Here is a 21,046-nt window from a genome sequence, read left to right as displayed (position 1 = left end):
TAGCAATCAACCTTGGTGGTAGTATTGCTTGTTGTAGAGCTGTACAATTACACTTTTTAACAATTGCTCACGTTTCTAGTAACAAAGCTGGCTATTTTGGTAGCTGCTCTTGGCCTCCGATCCTCCTTTGTTGCCCAAAAGCATGTCTGCAATAATTCTGAGCATGTCATTCAGTCTTCACTTAGAGGTTAAGGGTGGGTGAAGTCCATCTTCTGGCAGATGGCTGGCACAAGGGTCTGCATGCAGTGCGAGCCCTGTGCTTGATCTCGTGTTGGATGGGGTCCTGTGTGATGGGGAACTGCTTGAAAGCTGAAGATTAAACCGAATCACAAATGCTGGCGCACTGAAGTGGGTATTTGGTTATGTGGAAAACAAGACTGCTGGCTGTCATGACAGTCTTTCTTATGTAAGAACCAAAGCTTGGGCAAGGGAAGACATTCACAGGTTGGAAATCAGTGTATTTGACAGACTGTGCTAAGTATGCAATCTTTTTCAAATTAATACCTGATCTTACTGAAAGTAATTCTTCATGTATTACCGACTTCTTGGTAATTCATCCTCATAAGTAGCAATAGTCGTTAAAAAAGGAAGGGTGGTAGTGATTTTTCTGCTTGAAGTTTAATTCTGTTCCCATAAAACAGCATCGCAGGCTCCATACTTCTGTGTCTTGGCAATTCCAATAGCCAATAAAGTCAGCTACGAAAAACAAATACTTTTAGAATGATCAGTTCTGGCAAATTCAGCAGGAATCAAATGTCCTGCTGGGCCTTTTCGTTCACTGTAGTGATTCTGCAAGCAGACCTTCATTAGTTCTGTTGACAATGCATGAGCCAAAAGTTAATTCAAATTGCTCCATTTTCCAGAGCTTTACTGCTTTGGAATGCTAAAATATAAACCCAAAAGTTAGTCGGATGCTGTTCTCAATTCACCTGGAAAGCCCGTCCAACCAAGGAGGTGCCATTTCTTCATACTTGCCAGAATAAGTTCAAGGTAGATTTAAAGGTGCGTCTCCTCAAGACAAGCTATTCCCCTGAAACTCCTATAGCGTGTCCTGCTTTACAAAGCTTTTTCTCAATAGACCGTTGCCATTAATACCCACCGTGTATCTCCACATCCTTTACAGTGAACTATTGTTCTATATAGATAATGAAGGCAGACTTACTTAGAAAATCTTTCAATTTCTAGAGAGTCTTCATGAAAAATGGTTTAAATAGCATGCAAATTTTACAGCTCTGAAAACGGAGCTGTGATTAGACAAAGATTTGTTGGATTACAAAAGTACAAGTGTTTATTATGGCTGGTACTGAGAATAAACAGTTGCCTGCATATGCCAGCTACTATGGAAATATGTTTTTAAGTTCTAATGTGAGCTGTAAACCAAAGCTACTTCAGTTAAAAAAATTCAATACTTAAACTGTGGGGAGAAGTAGTCAGTGCCAGAGAAAACATTCCCATTTAATAATGTTTGAACATAGAGCTGTGATGCAGTTTGTAGCAAGGCAGTGAGAAAAACCCACAACTAATCCTTCATTGCAGCTGTCTGAACTTTTGGTTGTCTGCCATACTTTAAACAGCGACTTCTTTTTTCTGGTGACTCAAGACTTGAATGACCTAGTGTGGAGAGTTTAAGCTATATACAAAAAAGAAGTTAAGTAAGAAATAGCCAAAGTAAGTTGGGTTGCACACCCCAGCAAATCAGGGTTTTGTGTCTTAAGTCCTCTTCAGTGCCTAGGAAAAAATATTAAAATAAATAGATACCTATTTATTTATTTATTTTTGGCAAGGAAATATTCAGCGGTTTAGACACCCATCTCTCCTCCCTCCCCTGTTCTCTCTCCTTAGAGCACCGACGATATATGGAAACTAAATTCTGTAGAGAGTTCTGAATTTTTTAAGTTTATAAATGCTAACCTTTTCTGTAGAAAAACTTTCTAAGTTTTCTTTGATTATTTTTAACTTTCTCTTCCCTTTGATGTACCTCATGGGCAGGTCTTTTAAGCGGCATGAAGTAAAACAAATGTGTTTTTTTCCGGATTAATTCTTTTGCAAAGTAATGGAACTTGCTTACTTTCAAGTGGCAATATGGGGGTCACAGGTATAACTTTATGTGACTACTAAATTTAAAGAAAAAAAATTGGGGCTTTACGCCTTTGCCCCATTCTCACTATCACTTAGCTGAAAAGCGATTAAACATTTATGTATTATCCTGAACTGGTGGTAACCCTGTAGCTTGAGAAGTCTTACAATTACCTAATAATTTCTTGTTATGACTAATTTTTAAAATGGTCATTCATAGCTACATATTCTGATCTTTCACAGCTATGCATTATGTTGTATCTTTGCATTACAAATTATTGGATATTAAAAAATGCATAAATTCTTTTCACTGAAGGAAAAAAAATCAATCTATGCTGGCTTCAATGCCCATGGCAACAAATCCCCAACATAATAGCTTTCGAGGTACAGTATGCAATAAGGCAGTACAACGCAATAAACCATATATTGCCATCTAGCTGGCAAACGAAAGTACAAGCACAGAAGTTGAGGGGATTTCAGCCCGAGAACTTACCGAATACCTAAAATCCATGATCCCTGTGTTTCGGTACAAAGGGGAGCAAACACCTTTTGGTTGCAAGGGCTTGAACCCCCAAACGCTGCCAGTAGCTTCGAAGTTACACCCCACGGTGGCACTTCTCAGCCTGCCTGGCAGCAAATTCATACAGGGCTCTGCCCAGACGCAGCAGCGCGTGATCTATACGAAATGGGGGCCCAGTTAATAGGTAGTTGTTAATAAAGGAAAGGAGGGGAAAGGGAGATTGTATCTATCTCAGTCTTAACACCAGTGAGCTGATTCTGGCCAGCCTGCTGTAATACGTGGCTTCCCTAGCAGAGGATGATACATAACTTTTATCACAGAGCAAGGGATCAATCTTTTAATGACTGGATGTCAGCATCACAAAATCACTCCCGATATTTCCCCCTTTCCTTTTTCATTTCCTAATTTCAACCCGCAGCTAGCACTTTCAGCTCTTAATTCCTGTAATAAGTAACTCATACCCTACTGTGTTTTGACCTTATCATCTTCAGATTTTGTATTTACTGTACTAGATTTACTGTTCGCCATCCCTACTGTCTTTGATTAGCCAAGTTTGGCACACAAAAGGAGGTCTAAGTCAAATGTATCATTCATGGGCTGTTTATCCCTATCTGTTAATTAGTTTTCCCAAACTCCCTGAATCATTCTGATGAAGTGAAAACCGTGATTACAAACAGATGCTGCTGCAAAAGGGGTTAGATGGTCTTCTGAAGCAGAACTGGCAGGGCTGGCAGCCTAAGCTAAACACTTTTCAGCTGATTTTTTAATAAAAGTGTCTTCTACAAGAATTATCCAAGTGACAGGCCTATCTTTTCTCCATAAACAGGTGGGCAAACTGGATGATTTGCACAAGAACACACACAAGCGCTTCCTTTCCCTTTTTTTCTTTTAACTTGATTTTTATTTAAATACCTCCAAAGCATTATGTTAATGTACATTTTCTTCTGGTTCATGAATAACAAGTATTTCTAAGTCTCAAATAAGATCCCTGTACAATTTGTGTTTGTAATTATATTTTGAGTCTCATTTTCACATGTTCAGTTCCTGAGCCAAATAGTATTGACTTTTCATTTTGAATGATGCTACGCAGAACTGTAACACATACTTGTACCTTTCAGTTAAACAATATTTTTAATGGATGTTCCTGTGTTTATTTTTCAGCATATTTCCATGAGATTACAGATGGTATGTTTTAGTTGAGTTAACAGTCTCCATAAAGTTGCTTAGTGCGAAATCCATTGGTTTTTTTTTTAAACGTTACTGCATAAAAAAATAGTTTACAACAGAAATTCTAGGTTATTTCATAGTCTAGAATGCATTAAAAGCATAAAGTCATGCATATGTCAGAGAACACAATATTTACAAATCTGTACAGTTTCTGTTCTTCTTTATTTACTGTGGCTCTTGCCAGGCAATTAGATTCAACTCTTACCACTCTGAGGTCAAACTCTCCAAGACAACATGTAATAGTCTAAAAATGCTTTTTTTTTCCTTACCAGCACTGAGATTGATGGCTGTATGTATGACGGGCCCAATTCTGCACTCCATTTCATAAAGTCTACCTTCCATGGAGTTAGAGATGGTTACCACTGTGACGCAAAGCAGAACATGAGAATGGGTGAACTCCACCCGGTCACCTTTTCTTACTCCAATATTTTGATGTGTTGAACTACTGGCGTATTGTGGCTAAGGCTGTACAATGGAGTGGCAGATGAATTTATTTCTGACCTGCAGATTATTCACAGTTGCCAGGCTTTCTCCTGTTCATTCAGAAAGGTAAGGAAGAGTATTTCATACTAAACTGACCAGAACTATGCTAAGGGATTCTAGAAAACATCCTCCCCTCTCTCCCTGTTTATTTTCAGAACTGTTGGAAATGGACCATGCTGTTGGAAAAGCCTCTGTGTTTTTACACCAACACCCAGTCTAAAAGCCAAGTGTTTGCATTTTATCAACTGGATGCAATTTCTCTCTTTCCCAGGTTTGCTTTATCTTTAAAGCCACAATAAGCAGCGTTCAAAATGGATGCCCATCTCCCATAGCCAACGTCCACCCCAGACACCCCTCCAGCTGATGAAAGAGCAGAATGGTGAAAATCAGTCCTTCCACAGAGTTCATATGGCAGAAGTATTATACATGGCTTCAGTTGCCAGAGGTACCACTGGCTGTGAATTAAAATTCAGTATCTTGGTCAGTCGGTATCCTGTTCAGAAAAGCAGCCAACTTTATACAGGGTTCCCCTGGAAAGTGCTTCATCACTGTTTGGCTCCGTAATAAGAGGCTATTCATCATAACACCTGGAATCAAAGGTGCTCTGACTCCTCTCCTGCTGATACTCAAGGAAGAATGGCACTTAGAGTATTCTCTGAATTCCAGGGAGACATCATGATTTCTATAAAAAGATTAGTATAAGAATGGCACTTCTTCACTAAGGCTAAAAGAACACCTTCCAGAAAAATAGCGTAATGATCCAACATTTGTGGCTTGTTAAATTCACAACTTTGAAGAAAAGTACCTTAGTAATCATTGCAATACTATCCATTAAAGTATGGTAGCAAATAGTTTTTCTTTTTAAGACACGTCAGGTAATAATTTGTTATGGTGGTTTATCCTGACCAGCTTGGGCAGGTTCTAAAAAAGGAACAAACACCAAATGTGTGGTTGCTCCAAAAACATACTTCTCCCCTCCTTCCCTCCTTCTTTCCCTCTTCCACTGAGAATAGACCAAGAAGGCCTGACCAGCCCTGCCATTACATTATAACCAGGTAACACAGAAATTAATCAATTAATTTATTATTAATAGGAGCAAAATGTAAAAGCGGAACAAATTGTAGATGTACTACCAAGCACGCTGTGTCCTGCTGATGTCTCCAAAAGACCCTTGTGATAAAAACGTACAGATTCTTTAGCTCTGAAAGGTCGAATATGCTAAACTGCGATTTCAAAAGGATGAAATCTTTTCTGTCTTCTATGTTCTTTTAGCATTCTTTTTTTCTCCTGCTTTCTGCACTGCTGGATTTTAGCATCCATGAGTCATGTGATCCTTCTAGCATCAATATGTTTTTCTTCTGATTTCTAGCATCTCTGCCAAAAGACCCCTGATTAGACTTTCTGCATTTCGATGTGCTGGTGGTGGTAGTGGTGGTAGCAATGATGTCTGGGTTGACACCTTCCATTTAGTTTATAGACCGAATTTTTCTGCTGCCGTTTTTTGAAAAACCACACAGCCAGTACAGCTGCAACCAGTAACAAGCAGAGAAGAATCACAATTACTGCTATGATAGCACCTTTACTAGACTTGGGACAATCCTCTCCCTCACATGGCTCAGAAGTGGGGACGGGCTTTTCTCCAAGGCCCTGGGTGAGATTTTCTTGCTCTGCTAATTCCTGGGATGACGTGTCAGTAATGACATCTGAAGCTGGTGCAGTCGTTGCTACTTGCGCTGGGTAGGCGGTTGTTTCTTTGGGTTCTGCATATGGCGTGTGATCGGAGGGGCTGACCATCACAGAAGTTTCTGACATGGACGTTTTTAAGCTGGTTATGTCAAACAGCATCGTTGTACTGGGCTCCTGAGTCACAGTTTCCAGAGACGTAGTTGGGTGGTCCCATGCACCATCATCATAACCTCTGCTCATGCTTAAATTCTCCAGACCACTCACTGATGTAAGTGGTACCGGTGTCTCTTTGGCTCCTTCATCATCTATCCTCGTTGTTGCTGCCACAATCTGTGTTAAACTTTCCTCTGGAGCTGGGCTACCATTGCCTGATTTTCCTACTTCAACGTGATTTGGCTGGTCAGTTGTGAGGACAACGTCATCTTCTGTTCCCATCGAACCATCAACTTTATCCCCCTCCTCTTCATCATCCTCTACCACTTCTTGTGTTACTGGATAGCCATCTAACCACGACTCGTCAGTAATGGCAACTGCATCTATCTCTGCCTTTGTATCATTAGTTGTGAGAATGGGTCCAATGGGGAAATCTTCACTGTCATAAAACATCTTGGCACCAGGTTCGTCATAGGCTGTCTTCACTCCAATGTGGTTATCACCTTCAGAAAACTGTGCTTTAGTGGAATCATCTGTCTCTTTCTCTGATTCAGGCTCACTGAAAGCCTCTGATGGAAACCAAAACAAGTTTTTTTGGCTTAGGAGTGACACGGGGGACTCAGTTGGTGCCCTGCTTCCTTTTTCAGAAGTGTCTGTGTCCTGAGTAACACCTTTGGTACTTTCAGTTCTTCCTTCCTCTGAACTTTTACTGAAGGAAAGCTGTTCTTGCTCCTGCTCCATTTCCTCTTTGCCATTGACATGTTCATTCTCAACAATAGGTATTGATCTGTCATCAGGAAAGTTATCTTCATAGTCAATGTGTGCCTCGGTTTCATCTAGAAACATTAAAAAAAAAAAAACACAAAAGCCAACATTTAATTTCTCCAGAAAAGCACTGGGCTCATTTGTTACAAGAAGCAAAGAAGGAAGGTGCGATGAGGAGTGACTTTTAGACAGTATTTCGCATTCAGTGTTATTGTTTATTTGAAAAGGGGATGGTCCACCATAAGCTGATAGTCAATATCAAGTTTTTAAAAAAAAAATCAGGATAGGTGTCAATGCTAACTGCTAATATCTTATCTTTCCAGATTTAAAAATGTATATCAATAACTTACTGTCTGCAGTTAGAGGCCTTCCTTCAATTGCTTATTGTTTTCTCAAATCTTCACTCTCCCTAACATGACTCTTTTTGCCAGGCTTCAGGAAAAATTTTCATTGTATTCAAGCTAGAAATGGGCGTGAAGAGGAATGTATAGCAAAAAGTAATCAATTACTAATTGGACTTAAAAAACACCCAAATCTAGAAGTTTTACAGCAACTTCATCCCTTTTGAGCCAGATGATTTTAAAGGATTATATTCAGTACCTTATGTTCAATTTTTTATCATTATACTACTTTTCTTCAATGACCTTGGTGTTGCAGTGATACAACACCTGGGGCCAGGTGAGCTGAATTTCTCATTCCATGAGAGCTCTTCAGAGTTGCCTGAGGAAGACCCCCCCCACAAAAGCTGACACTGAATTCTGCTCATCTTCGTCTGAAGAAAGCAAGATGCACCCTTGACTGCAAGGATAGAAAACTCTGCCTCCAGCACTTAAAGCCTAACATCTAGGTATCACGATAATACCATCTGTAATCAACTCTCAGGCCTCCAATTTTAAGAAACTACATGTTACCAAAAAGAAAAGAGAAAAAAAAAAACCAAAACCAAGCCAGCAAAAAAATAACTGAGTGCAACAGAGGGGTGGATTCATCACAAAGTTTGAGTTTGATTTAGAAATACTCCCCATGCCTCAACAGACCTACCACTCATAGCAAAACAGGCTTGACTCAAAGCATGAAACTAAATGTTTGAATTCGAGTGAAATAATGCATTGTAATTTATATCTCTTCCAGTCTTCTAAAACCTTAGCTCAATGAAAAATTTTCCAAACTAGACAGGGTGGTTGATTTTCAGCTCACAGAAGTTTTACTCCATAGCAAATTGATGTAATTGCTGAGATTTATGCTGACATTAAAAGTCCTAGAAAATAGTGCCTTGGGATATGGAAAATAAAACAAACTGAATCATGGTGAGAATTTCTCTTTTTAAGAGAATGTTTAGTCTTTTGTGAAGACAGTGAAGCAATAGACCTGGCATGACACAGGAAACGAGAAATTAATAAGAGAAGCTGTATTACAAATCACTGCATTCATAAAGCCTTATCTTTTTTTGCCTTTTTACAATCAACCAACTTTGAATCACATTTTCATCTGGAGCCCACCTCAGTTTCTGAATGAGTCACATTCTCCTTGGAGACTGCTTCCCAGACTTCTGGCAGAGCCATATTTGGTCTACTCTTAAGAAAGATTAGAAATATTGTCAAACCAGTCTGACCAAAAACACTTAGTGGTGATACAGCTCACACCATCTTACTTTTTGCCAGAACAGCTTAAGCCAGGTGCCAGAACAGAATGAGTATTAGCAAAAGGTATTTTTCTTGGAATAGCATCCGGGTCTACCATAAACCAAAGCAGTTATGCTGAGGAAACCAAAATGCGTGACATAGCCTGCGGAGAGTTAATACCTCTGTGAAAGCTATCATGCTGGGGAGCTGGATGTTGTCAGCAGGTCCTCCCATCGCACAGCAAGGCTGTAGGGGGAAACCTGCGCACAACACAACAGTGCCAACAACGGACCTCTCTTCCCCTGGGTCCCGGTGTACTCATCTGCTTGTGTAATCCTCTAGATCCTCCTCGTCCTCTCCAAAGCAGGAAAAAACGTCCGTCTAGTGCAAAGATGACTTAACAGACAGGGGAATCCAGCTCTCAGAGTGGAAAGCTTCCTGGTAGGACTCTCGCTTTTCTAATTCGTCCTAAAATCTTTTTCAATAGTATTTCAGCCCTTCGTTAATGACTGGAGGGTACTTCTGAATACCAAAGCATTAGCAACATATTTATGAAGCTCTGTGAGGCACTGGCCATCGCTATGTAGTAGTTATAATAGCCATACAATGCTAGTCTCACTTCGTCCCTTGTCTTGCTCTCACTTAAGAATTTTTTTACCTGGCGCTCTCTTTGCATGGAAACGGTGCCTTAAGCCATTTTGTCCTCTTACCATCCAGACTCCTGCTAAAAGTTGGTATCTGGCACGCCTGCTTCACTAAAGTCCATTATCTCTCAGGAGAGCCTATGGGTGTCTATTGGATAGACATATTGAACTGGAACACCGTAATGTGAGAACTCACCGTTTACCAACTGCGATGGTCATTGTTTTCTTTTTTGAGGTGAATCATCATACCAGTCTGTCTTCACCTGTATGTCTTCTGTACCTCTAACTATTTTTGCCACTCCTCTACTTTTCAGACTACAGTAATCCAGCTGAGGATGAAACATTGATTTTTACGTTATGGTGTTCCAGTGCATGCACACACACCCGTGAACAAAAATTACAGTCATACGCTTGTGTTGTTTCCTCCAGACCTATTCTTTGGTTAGCAATATGAATGGGCAGCTAGCATTCATCGTATTGACCGGTATGGATCATTGGTGAATGCTTAACAACTGTAGTAATATGTTTTTTATAGATTTTTAAGCTCTTCCCCTTTAGTGCCTCTCCTGACATGTACTTCCAGCCCTTCAGAAGAAAGTCCTATGGAGGCACATCAGGAAAGAGCATGTGCTCCTAGGAAAATATGAGTCCTCAGTCTATCAGAACATATTAAGGGTTTGTTGAACCATCAGTCAAGTCTCCATCAAACCTGCTGTCTTTGGGCCTGATCCTGCATGTATAGAAATGAATTGGTGTTTTCTTAACGCTCAGCTGAGGAAAGAAAAAGCCCATTGTAGTCTAAAGAGAGCCTGAGATTGGAGCTCATTATGCGCTGCTCGTCACCACATAAGGGAGTCTTGTTCCTTCTGACAATCAGATTGTGGCCCAAGTTGTAAAGCTGCTATAACATATTTTCATATGCAATCTCCCGTATTTGTATAGTTTATAGCAAAGACTATCAACATAACTAATGTTAGCTTATGGGATGCCAGAATGAAAGCAACTATTGAGCTCTCTAACCATCAAAGGAAATACAGACCTCCTTACTCTGAAGCTTTGATTTATATGATCCTGAATCGACTTACACAGTAATAATACTCTATTCTTTCTTCTGGGCCTCAGACCTTCAAATGGGGCTTGGACTTGGTATTTAGTGAGTTTGTGTTACCATGACAATCTTTTAAGTCAGGCGTGAGCTTGATTTTCCAGGAACAGATTGTGCAACTTTTGCACTTCTTTTTGCTCACCTCCTCAGCACTTTCCTGAGCTCTCTGAATTTTAGTCTCGGTACTGAAGAGCAACAACCAAAGTAGATTCAGCTCCACCTCTTATCCAAATAGTTGTAACCTTTATTTATATACATTTTAAAAACAGTTAGCAACTGATTTAACAGTGGTTGCATCTTCCTTCCTATCCAGGCAGGTCTGGTTTTAAGAAGAGCCAGCACTGAAATTAATTAGTCCAAGACCAAAATCTTTCTATATTTGGTCACTGTTACATCTTCCCCCTACCCTCCTCTGGCAGACTGGAGGATCAGTGAGTTTTGATTCAGCGTCTGAGGCATTACTGAGGCTGAAATGAACATTTTACAGCAACAGATGCTGAAATGGCATACAACCAAAGATGTGAAGCTGAATTAAAAGGTAAAATCCTTTTAATTTAGCCTTGTCCTTTCTGGGAAGCATCCAGTCCTAAGGCGCTTTCTTGTCCTTCAACTTTTGATCCTAATGTGAAAACAGTGATCAAACATAGAGACAGGCAAAAATGAAGATCCTGGTTTTCCACAATCTAGGAACAGTTTAATTTTTCTTCTAGATAGCATATTGGCATCCCAGCTCTATTTTGAGTGTTGCTATTTTGGACAACCATAAAGTGCGCTGCATATTTTGTGGATGTATTTTTGGAGTACAGGAAATTGAAACTTGATTCTATGTAGACCATCACCATAAACATTTCCACTGTGTAAAAACATCCTTATTCTAAGAATCTCAAAGTAGTTAGAGCAAACATTAACAAGCCGGCATCTGTCTTTAAGGGTGGGAAGGAAAAGAGCATATAGGTCAATTTGCCTAAGATCAGTCAGATTTGTGAACTACAGCATCTCGAAGAATTATCCATTTGACTTGGATCGGGCACACGAACACACTTGTCTCAAATCACCCGGAGCACGCTAGATGGAATTTGTGTTGCCTTTTGTCTTTTCCAACAGCTACAAGAGGGAGGATGATTTTTATTCTAGCAGAAAGCCTGCTAATATAAATAAATAACCCATCATAATTTTTTAAACTAATTCGATTTGGCAGAATCAGTTCATGACAGATCGATACTTTACATTAATCTAATACAACTGCTCAGTGACAGACCTGAAAAGAGACCAAAGTTTGTCATAACAATTGTTTTGACAGGCCATGGACATATTTTGTTGTTTATTTCGTTTGTCTGTCACAACTCTCCTTTTGCACCGTCAGGGGGAAAAAAAAAAGCATTCCCAAATAAGATCAAAAGCCAGAGACATTTTGGTTTACTCTCCCCATTAAAAAAAAAAAGAAAAATAATTAAATGAGCTGGCTAGTCATGCTTACAGACCACATGAATGTGAATCAATACTATTCTTGAAAACTCAGAAAATAACGTTTGAAGTAATGAGAATAGTTGAATCAGGCAAAAAGACTGGGAGCTGTAGATGAAGCTTTCAGAGGTGGTCAAAGTCAGCCAAATCCTCCTTACACTGAAATCAGAAGTATGGTCCTCAGTGTGGAAACGTTAGACCAGCTCTGAATGCATTAGACAAGTATCCAAGTGTTGACACTGGAGAAATTCCTTACATGTGCAGAAGATGTGACCTTTCCTGCCACAAGTTTATAGTTGAAAAAACCCAAAGCAGTCAAGGGAAAAAGATAAATATATGACATTCTTAGCCAATTTTAGGGCAGAGATGTGAACTGCTTTCCCAGCCATCTAAGCTGCCTTCTCTTTGGGGAAGCAAACTCTCGAGGACGCAGCCTAATGCAATGCAGCCCTGATGCCCCCACTGAAATGTTAGTATGAATGCTCCTGATATTGAACCTATGGTTCATCTGGGGAAAAAAAAGAATGTCATTTAGCAATGGCCACTTTAGTCTCTGTGCCTGCAGGACAGCCACAGCAGGGCATATCGTGTCTGCTCTCAGACCTTACTACAATGCTAATCTTCAGGATATATTTCGTGAAGCAAATATGTTCTCTCCACAAAAACAGAAAAAATAATAAACTGCAAAAACATGTATTTCCCTGTTCTCTGCTTAAGGTTGCTTTGTTGGGTTGAATATCCCTGTGTTTTCAGCTAGAACACAGCGTCTTTTCATGATGAGAAACTGCAGGAAAACATTAACTATACAGAGCCACTTTTTTTCCTAAAAAGCATCTTGATTAAAAATTAGAATCCATTACCTGGCATGCGCAATGTACATTAAAGCCATTTGCAATAGACTGTTTTCTTAATGTACAACATACTTTATTGTGTCCAGAATCTACTTAATACAACGCCAAAATGATTTTGTTCAGTTATGCCCATAGCCAAGTTTTGCCAATATATTTTGGATTATGCAGGTATTGATGCATAATATATTTTTTCATTTTATTTATGGATTTGCCAACTGCATAGTTGTACACTTACATCCTGGGTGCTAGAATGGGCCGTATCTATTCTAACTGCATCAAAACAGAAAGGAAAGATGATCATAAAGCTACTTCAGTGAACATCTAAGTGCTATATTTAGATGCTGCTGCGATGACAGTTCCTTGACTCTGAATCTGCTCTGGGTGAGCAACTGGGAATGTAAAGCAGGCCCAACGCTTTTACATAAACATGAGAAAAACCCAATACTTGCTGTTTAGTCCGATATTCTGCTTGGAAAGCTGGGCATTATGATGTGGCCATTACCAAGTAGGACAGTAATACGCAGCTGTAACATCCACAAATCTCAGAAAGCTTTATGAAACTGGATAAACATTATCGCCGTTTCAGGGACGAGGTGGAGAAAGCAGCAGAGAATATGGTCTCAGAGACAGTGCAAGATGTAGGAACAGGCCCTATGTCTTTTAATCCTCTGACAGGCATTTTCTCCCCATGGTCCTGTTGTGTTGGCGTAGGAGCATCGGGACCACTTCACATTTCCAGCTGCTCACCCGGAGCAGATGCAGAACAAGGGAACCATATCATCTTACCAGCCTCTAAATATAGCACTTAAATGTTCATTGGAGTGGCTTTATGATCATCTTTCCTCTGTTGTGAGCCAGTTAGGACAGAAATGGCCCACTCTGCCAACAGGGATATAAATTCTCCTTTAAGTCCTGTCATTAACATTCATGATAGGGAAGTTACTCTATTGCCTCAGAGCACTTAAAAAGCACCGTGTGTGCTGTATTCTGGAGTACTTAATTAACAATTATTCTCCTCTCTACTATGACCCCAAAATATCTGTCAACTGTAAATCAGGTTTCTTCTAATTAAATTCTATTTTTTTGTTCTTTTTCACAGAATTCTTGCTTTTTTAAAAATAATGAATCCTAGCATCACACATTTTTGTCTTCCTGTAAAGCCTCCTCTCTTAAGAATTGAGATCAGGAAGATGATTGAATATGTAACTAGTAATTGAACACACACACTATTTTCTATCCCAGGTCCTTAAAGTGGTAGAAAAACATTAATCAAAGGAAGCCCCTCAGCATGAAGTCTACATTTAAATAATTTTAAAAATCATAATCCACAATATTACATCTGCTCTCAAGTTCCAGTGTTGATGTTTGTGATTTTACAGCCACACTTTCCTATTTCCTTTAAAAATATTTTTCTCTCCCCTGCGGCTGTGTGAAAGGCTCAGGAAAAACAGGAGCAATAGACTATTTATCCAGGGAAAACAGTGAAACACATACAACTTACATGGCCTGATTCTTTCTCTTCCTTACTCTGGTGTAATACAGTTTTATTTCTATGTGTGATAAAGTTTTCACTAACCTCAGTGAAGGAAAAAGAAGTATCAACTTGCTGCTGATTATAGAACATTCAGACCCATGGGGTTATCAGATGTAGATGATACTCTTTTTTCCTTCTCTCCCTCCCTGCTCCCCTTCCACCCTCCGCAGTATTTCACTTAATCATCTAAACTGCTGTTTGTAATTACAGTTCTGGAAGCTGAAATAGTTCAGAAAGATGTCCAAAAAAAATTTTTTTTTGTATCTCTATACCATTTGGATGGTTTTGAATATCTGGTTCCCTGGTGCACAGACACGACAGTTTCTACTAAGAACAAGTTTGACCTTTTCTCCTGATTATCCACTGCCTGGTGGTATATATTAATGAGTAAAAATAACTCCTTGCAAGCCCCTGGTCATTAAGGAATATATAGGTTCTGAAATGGATATGCTAACCTTATACATAGCTCAGCTACCCAACAGCTGCCCATTCCTTTGCTTAAAATTTATCTATCTGTTTTGCCAGAAATATAATCTTAAAGGTGTGATAGCTCTCTGAAAAAAATAGTAAGATACTCTGATGACTGTTCTTAAATATTGGAAAAATTGTGAGCTTTATGCATTGAGCAGGGTAACACGAAAAGGAAAATGAGAAAGCAGAATTCGGATTGCATCCACATTTGAACTCATGGTACTGTTTAGCTTATGTTTAAACAAGGGGAAAGTTAAAAGTTTGTTGCAGAATCCAACTAACATATAAAGGTGGATTTTCTTGAAGGTTTAAGTGAAAGAAATGTCATTATTATAACTTCCCAGAGCTTTTACATTTTGTTTTTGTTGTTTTAATAAAAGCCTGATTCCTTGAATCAAGTTATTTGGTAAGAAAATCCACTTTCATTCCTTTTAATGGAGTAAATAGCTGGGTAGCTACTGTTGTGTTTGTAGACAAAAGTCCTGAAAGCATGGTACCAGATAAAAATTGCATGCCTTTTTATTAGGTCAAGTTAAAAAATAATACACTTTTTTCTAACTTCTCCATCTCACTGCTTAGTTTTAACCCAAATTGTATTTCTGTCACTCTGTCACAGACTTCTTCTGTGGCACGGGCAGCTCTCTTAACTTAGCTGGGTCTTTAATTTTCCTAACCTACCAAAAGGAAGCGGCATTTATCATGTATGTAAGGCCAGAAGTTCAAAAGTGCTAAAGCAACTACTAGGAAAGGGCTAGTAAAAGCTCAGTTCAGCCAGACCAGCTTCTTACAAGCCAGTGGACAAAGTCTGGGGCTTAAAAGATGGACAGCTATTGTATTATCCATTTTGCATCCCAAATAAAAATCCAAGAATACCTAAAGGGTGGTCAGCTCAATTCAACCTAGAAAATGTAAAGAAGTGGGGAGAGTTGCATATGGGTCTGTTGTGTGTTTGAAAGGTATTGACCCATGTCTCCATGGAGCCAAAGCACCACCATGGCATCTTGTCTTTTCTGCAAGGAGGATGCTATCTCAGGGGCCTTGGCATGTAGCATCACATGAAGATGTAAGGTTGGTGACCAGGTGATAAAGCCATGGACAGCCTCAGCATGTCTATGGTAAGGACAGATGTCACTTGCATGCAGGCCATGCTCAGAGTGTGCCTACAAAAAGACACGGGCTTTTCTTTGTACTTGCTTTACGTTCCCAACGGCGAGAACAAACACTGAGCTTTCATTTCAGTAGCCTGTTCCGTAGCAACCCTGTGGCTTCATGTGAAAGTAAACATAGCAGAAGACATACAAAATGTAGATTGTGTGCTTTATCTGGTAAACAATGTCTTTGGCTCACTAATGCTGCCTGGGCATGGCTTTTGAACTACTCTGAAAAAAATACCTCTGACATTTCTTGTAATGCCCATAGTAATCCCTTTCCTTGAGTAAACAAGGTAAGTACATTGAAAAGTTATAAACCTCATCCAGTAACAGAATGAGCACATACAAGATTATAAACAGCTGATTTCCAGAAAGGGGCTGATTCTGATATTAAATACGCAGCTGAAGAATATTCCCAAAGGTCATTTTCTAGTAATTAAAAATTATGTTCAGTACTACAGAAAAAGGGTATTGTGGTAAAAAGAAGGAAGATGGTGGACTGGAAGGCAGGAGCTGAATGATAACCCTGGGATAAGACCCAGTGAATCCCTAAAATGGGGTTGGCAGATACAGAAGAAATAAATATGGCATAAAAAATGCCAAGTTTTTATTTTGAATGGCTCCTGCTACCCAGAAAGAAACTTTATGCTCATATAAGTATGCATAAATTATCCTCTCCTGTGGTTTACTGCAGATGTCTACCAATGGGATTATAAAAGCCCTGTTGGGCCAGCTAGGACATTGATGCTCTAGTCACCAAGACCTTTACCAGGACTGCACATGCCCAGGAGACACGCCTGAACCCATCTCGGTTGGGCCGACGGGAGGCTGCAACCTCCCGGAGGGATGCTGCCTGTGCTGGGTGAGCTTACCTTTGACGCAGGCCTGAACCTGCCCGTACCACTCCCCGCAGCTGTCGCAGAGCAGCGTGAACGCCGTCTCCTTGTTGCCCATGACGTACCCCTGGGCACAAATATACAGCAGCTCATCCCCCATTTCAAAGCCAGTGTGGCCATGCAGGATGGTGTGGGGGAAGGATGGCGGGTCCCCACAGGGCTTGTCTGAAAAGAAAAAAAAAAAAAAAAAGAGATTGTAAGGACCTTGCAATAGGCTTTAAATGCAGTGCCAAGAGCGGTGCTAAAAGAGTTACTCCAAGGACAAATTTACACACGTCCACAGAACTCATACATCTTGTCTAATTCATGCCCTTATCCTCCTTCATAACTGTTTTCAGCTGTAACTGGTAAGGTATATATTGGGCTATAACTGTGATGTGCTAACTGTGGTGTTACCGATGCGTAACGGTGATGCATCTAGAGGGGCTTCGTTTCCAACAAGTCAGCTCAGGATGTCAAGTTACAGCTGTCTTCTCTGCCTGCTTCTGCAAAAGCTAACAAAGGCTTGGGTAGGTTGGAACTAGAAAGCAAAAGCTTAGAAACAGTCGTTTTTTGTTAATTGCAGAAGAGCTTGTGAAATTGTTTGGCACTTTATTGTCTACTACACCGTAGCAAGCAGTCAGAGGCTGAGCGATGACCCAGTCCACGGTCACAGAAAGGGAAGTCCCAGATGGGCACCAGTCATTTTTCACACTATCATCTCTGAGCTTCTAGTCTTTCTCAAAATCAAAACTTTCTTCCCAGATACTCAGATTTCCCCTATTTTAGGTTAGAGACATCCTAAAATAAATGGTGACTCAGGCTCTTCAACTTAGCAGAAACCAGGAGTAACATAGCTCTGCTCTCCGTGAGAATCTGAAGAGCTAAATTTATTGGGATATAAAATCTAACAGGATGTTGTTTGATAATATTTCTGCTGATAGCACTAAGAACCAGGAAGCCAAAATCACTGTAAACAATAACAAAACCAATTTCATTGAGTTCTTGGTTGCATGACAGAATTGCAAAGAGGAGGCAGGCAACTGCCAACATCGGTGCACACCGAATTTGAACTCTTGGCTATTATTAACAAGGTGGATTGAGATCCTCTAGAGAACTTCTAGGCACTGCGTTTTGCCTTCTCTCAAAGGTCTTCCTCTCTCAGAAGTGCTCTTGAAGAGGGGTTTGCCATGTCCTCATTTTTTCCAGATTTTTTCCAGTCCCTTTTGGAATAGACATCTCTTGGTTACAGAAAAACAAAACAAAACTAAACAAAAAATACTATAATGCAAGAACATGATCTTACCAAGAAACCCAGTGGACAAAATGTGCAGTGTTGGTACAAATAAACACTTCTATATTCTTTTTCAAATCTGGGATTTTTTTCCAGAGGTTCTAGAGCCCTTACTGACTGTGGAAGAAAAAAACAACTGTTCCATTTGCCAAAATAGCTGGAGATTCAAAACTTGCTTTTGTCCTGATACAGAACAACCAAAATGAAAAGGCTAATAGGTAATAGGTCAGGAGTTCTGGTAATTCTATGGGATAAGGGAAACTTAGGGCTAGGTCTGTGTTCTAGCATTGATCTCTCCTGTTCAAACAGTTTGCCTTGGTACAAAAACCTAATTACTTAGTTGGCTAAGCAAAGATGATGTTCCTTGGAAAGACTTTTTTTTGAAAGCTGAAAAAGTGACCTCCAAGACTATGCTCCTAAACATGCAGAAGGAGAAACATCTTCAGAGAGCACCCTTACTACTTTGCTAGAGTCTACTTTTAGGATAGCATCAGCACAAGATCTTACAAACAACATTTCCATTGACACCAATTCATGTCCAGGGTTTTCAACGGGCAATAGTTTTGACAGAAAAGCTTTCTTCAATCTACTTGCTGCAAAAGCTCAGGCTTTCCTGCTTTTGCCCCAGGGACATTCTGCAAGATCCTTGTATATCCCGGCTGCAGCTTTTCCCATCATCTACCCACTTCAGACCCAGGCATAGGTAAATACATGTTTATCTAGAAATACGATGCATTTAAGTTGTCAGTTGTTTGCCTCGTAGTGAAATGAACATCCTATGATAAATATCCATGGTCTGTGAAAGTTCTTTTGGATCAGGATTTTAGAAATTGCCTGATAGACCTGGCTAACCACTTCTCATTCAGGTATGCTGAAAAACATCTGCGACTAATTTAAGGGACACGCTACTGAAGTCAAAGCTTTGAAGTCTATTCTCTGTACTGTACACATACATATATACTGTCTAACACCTTCAGAAGTAAGTAGGAGTTATGCACACACACACTGACAGAAAAAACAAGCTCTTGAGGCTACACAAAACTCAGTTTATGTACAGTCTTATGGAGGCTTGGCATCCGAGGAAGTGAGGAGCAGTTAGCAGCTAATGCCTTTCCTGTGAACTGGTCGGATGAATAGAGACTGATGTGGATGAAAGGAATAAAAAAATATTTTATTGCCTCATAGGAAGGCTACAAACCCCTGCATTTCATGTACTTTATTTATGTAGCTACTTCCATCGGTACAAATGGGAGCTGTGTATCTGCTCTGAGGGAAGTATTGATGTATGTGACAATTATATGTCAGAGGGTATTCTTATCTACAAAGCCTTGCTTCTTAATCCTGTGGCCAGAGGAAGCAGAAAAGTAACACTTACATTAGTTAAACACATTTACCTTATGGCAAACACATTCAAAAAGCACATTATAGCCTTCCAGGAAAGAAGGAAGCTGAAAGGAGCTTTGCTGTAAGATGTGGCAACAGAGACTAATGAGATCCTGAAAGAGAGATCTGGCTGATGTGTGAATAGAAAGAAAAGGAGAGATTTAAAAGATGTTCATGGATGAACACTGTACATTGAGCTTCTGAATCTCTCATATGAGACTTTGTAAGGTTGTGTCTTTGCTGCAGAGCATACTGAGTGACAGCATGGACAAGATGTAGTGAAAGCTGACACCCTGCAAAGACGTACTCGAGTTCCTACATCCATTTTGCTGATGTCCTCTCCTGTGCAAGATGTACTGGAATTTTCAGGGTTGCAGCATCTTACAGCTCCTCGTCCTGCTGCAGTCTCAGTTGCTATGACAATTCCTGCTCAGCCTTTTGCCAAACCTGTTCTTTCTGGTACATGTACAGAAATGACACTGGCACAGCAGCTCATCAAACTGAGCCACTTCTGGGGATAGCCTTCGGGTTTTTGTCTGCGGCTTTTGTACCAGGAGGTGGCAAAGCATGAGCTTGTTTGGAACAAAAGCCTGTGCTCAGTGCTGGCACTCAGGCCATTTTCTTGCTGGAAGAGAGGAGGCAGATTTGGGCCACGAACCGTGACAGAGGATGTGTTGGCAGCAGCTTGTCATTTGGAGGAACAGCAGTGATCTTTGTTACGGCAACTACAGAGGTTGCCTGGAGTGGTGACGCTGGTAGATGAGGACCAGGCTCCTCCAGTGCTGAACGGGTGCTGAACTCTCCATCTGGAGCACTGCTTTTCCCCTTATCTGTCCTTCCGTAAACCAGCATATTTTATTGGTGTTTGCTAAAAGATGAGCCCAATGCACGCTTCCCAGTAGAAGAGCCTGACGTGCTTGATTATTTTGCCTCAGCACTCGGGCCCCATCCAGTGGATCCCATGCTTTGCCTGCTTGTGTGCGAGAACACATCCTCAAACTTGGAAACTTGGAATCTGGTTCTGGACATCGTGACCCTTCCTGAGTTTGCCACAGAGAGCTCTGATGTCCTAACATCAGCTGCAAGCAGCGGACTCAGCAGGTGACCTTCTGGATGTCATTTTATGAAGATGAGATGTTGCAAATCCGAGCCACATTTTGACACTGAGGTCAAACACCTAACAGGGCTCCAGACATTGGTAGCTGACCTGCAGTAAGCAAGGATGGATTAGGTTACGCAGCAAGAGAGCGCAGCACAGGTATGTGGCAACGTGGAAGTACACAGAAGATCCTCATGTCAGCAGTAGTTTGGCACAGACTGTCTCCTGGAGTGAAAATCACCACCACAGTCAATAAAGAACTCAATATACATGGGAAGAAATCAGGATAGAGTCAATATTTGACAACTGAATGGGAATAAGTGGCATAGCAAAGATGTAAGTGTTGAGCATAGATATGTTAGGGCTCGTGATGACTCTGGTGGCGGACCTCTTACAGACTCAGTAACTATTTTTTACAAGGGACTGAAGACGCCTCTTGTTAACTGAGTTAGCACATTCAATCGTGATGGGCCTTTAGGAATTATGGCCCCTGTGAAGAGTAACTTTAACTCCGAACCATATGTGGAAAGGAGTTTGTGACAGGTGATTTCTGGCAAAGAGTTGACACAAGTCACTTTAAGAACACAGCACCCTTCCTCCCCAATCCAGATTCCTGCAGAAGCATCTTCTTGATTTAAACTAC

General features: G+C 40.4%; 1 protein-coding gene across 1 annotated transcript in view; it reads right to left on the bottom strand.

The window, feature by feature from the left end:
* Positions 1 to 5,698: 5,698 nt before the first annotated feature.
* Positions 5,699 to 21,046, bottom strand: part of SUSD5 (sushi domain containing 5) — a gene marked incomplete at both ends in the record, with an annotated part of 40,749 nt that continues 25,401 nt past the window's right edge. The window contains 2 exons of the mRNA XM_082315297.1: positions 5,699 to 6,981; positions 16,625 to 16,813. Coding sequence (XP_082171423.1) covers positions 5,699 to 6,981; positions 16,625 to 16,813 — 1,472 coding nt within the window. The remainder of the gene's footprint in view (positions 6,982 to 16,624; positions 16,814 to 21,046) is intronic.

Source organism: Platalea leucorodia, assembly GCF_965183815.1.
Source record: "Platalea leucorodia genome assembly, chromosome: 1".
Taxonomy (NCBI): Eukaryota; Metazoa; Chordata; class Aves; order Pelecaniformes; family Threskiornithidae; genus Platalea; species Platalea leucorodia.
The sequence above is the reverse complement of the archived record's forward strand: the minus strand, read 5'-3'. Positions and strand labels throughout refer to the sequence as shown.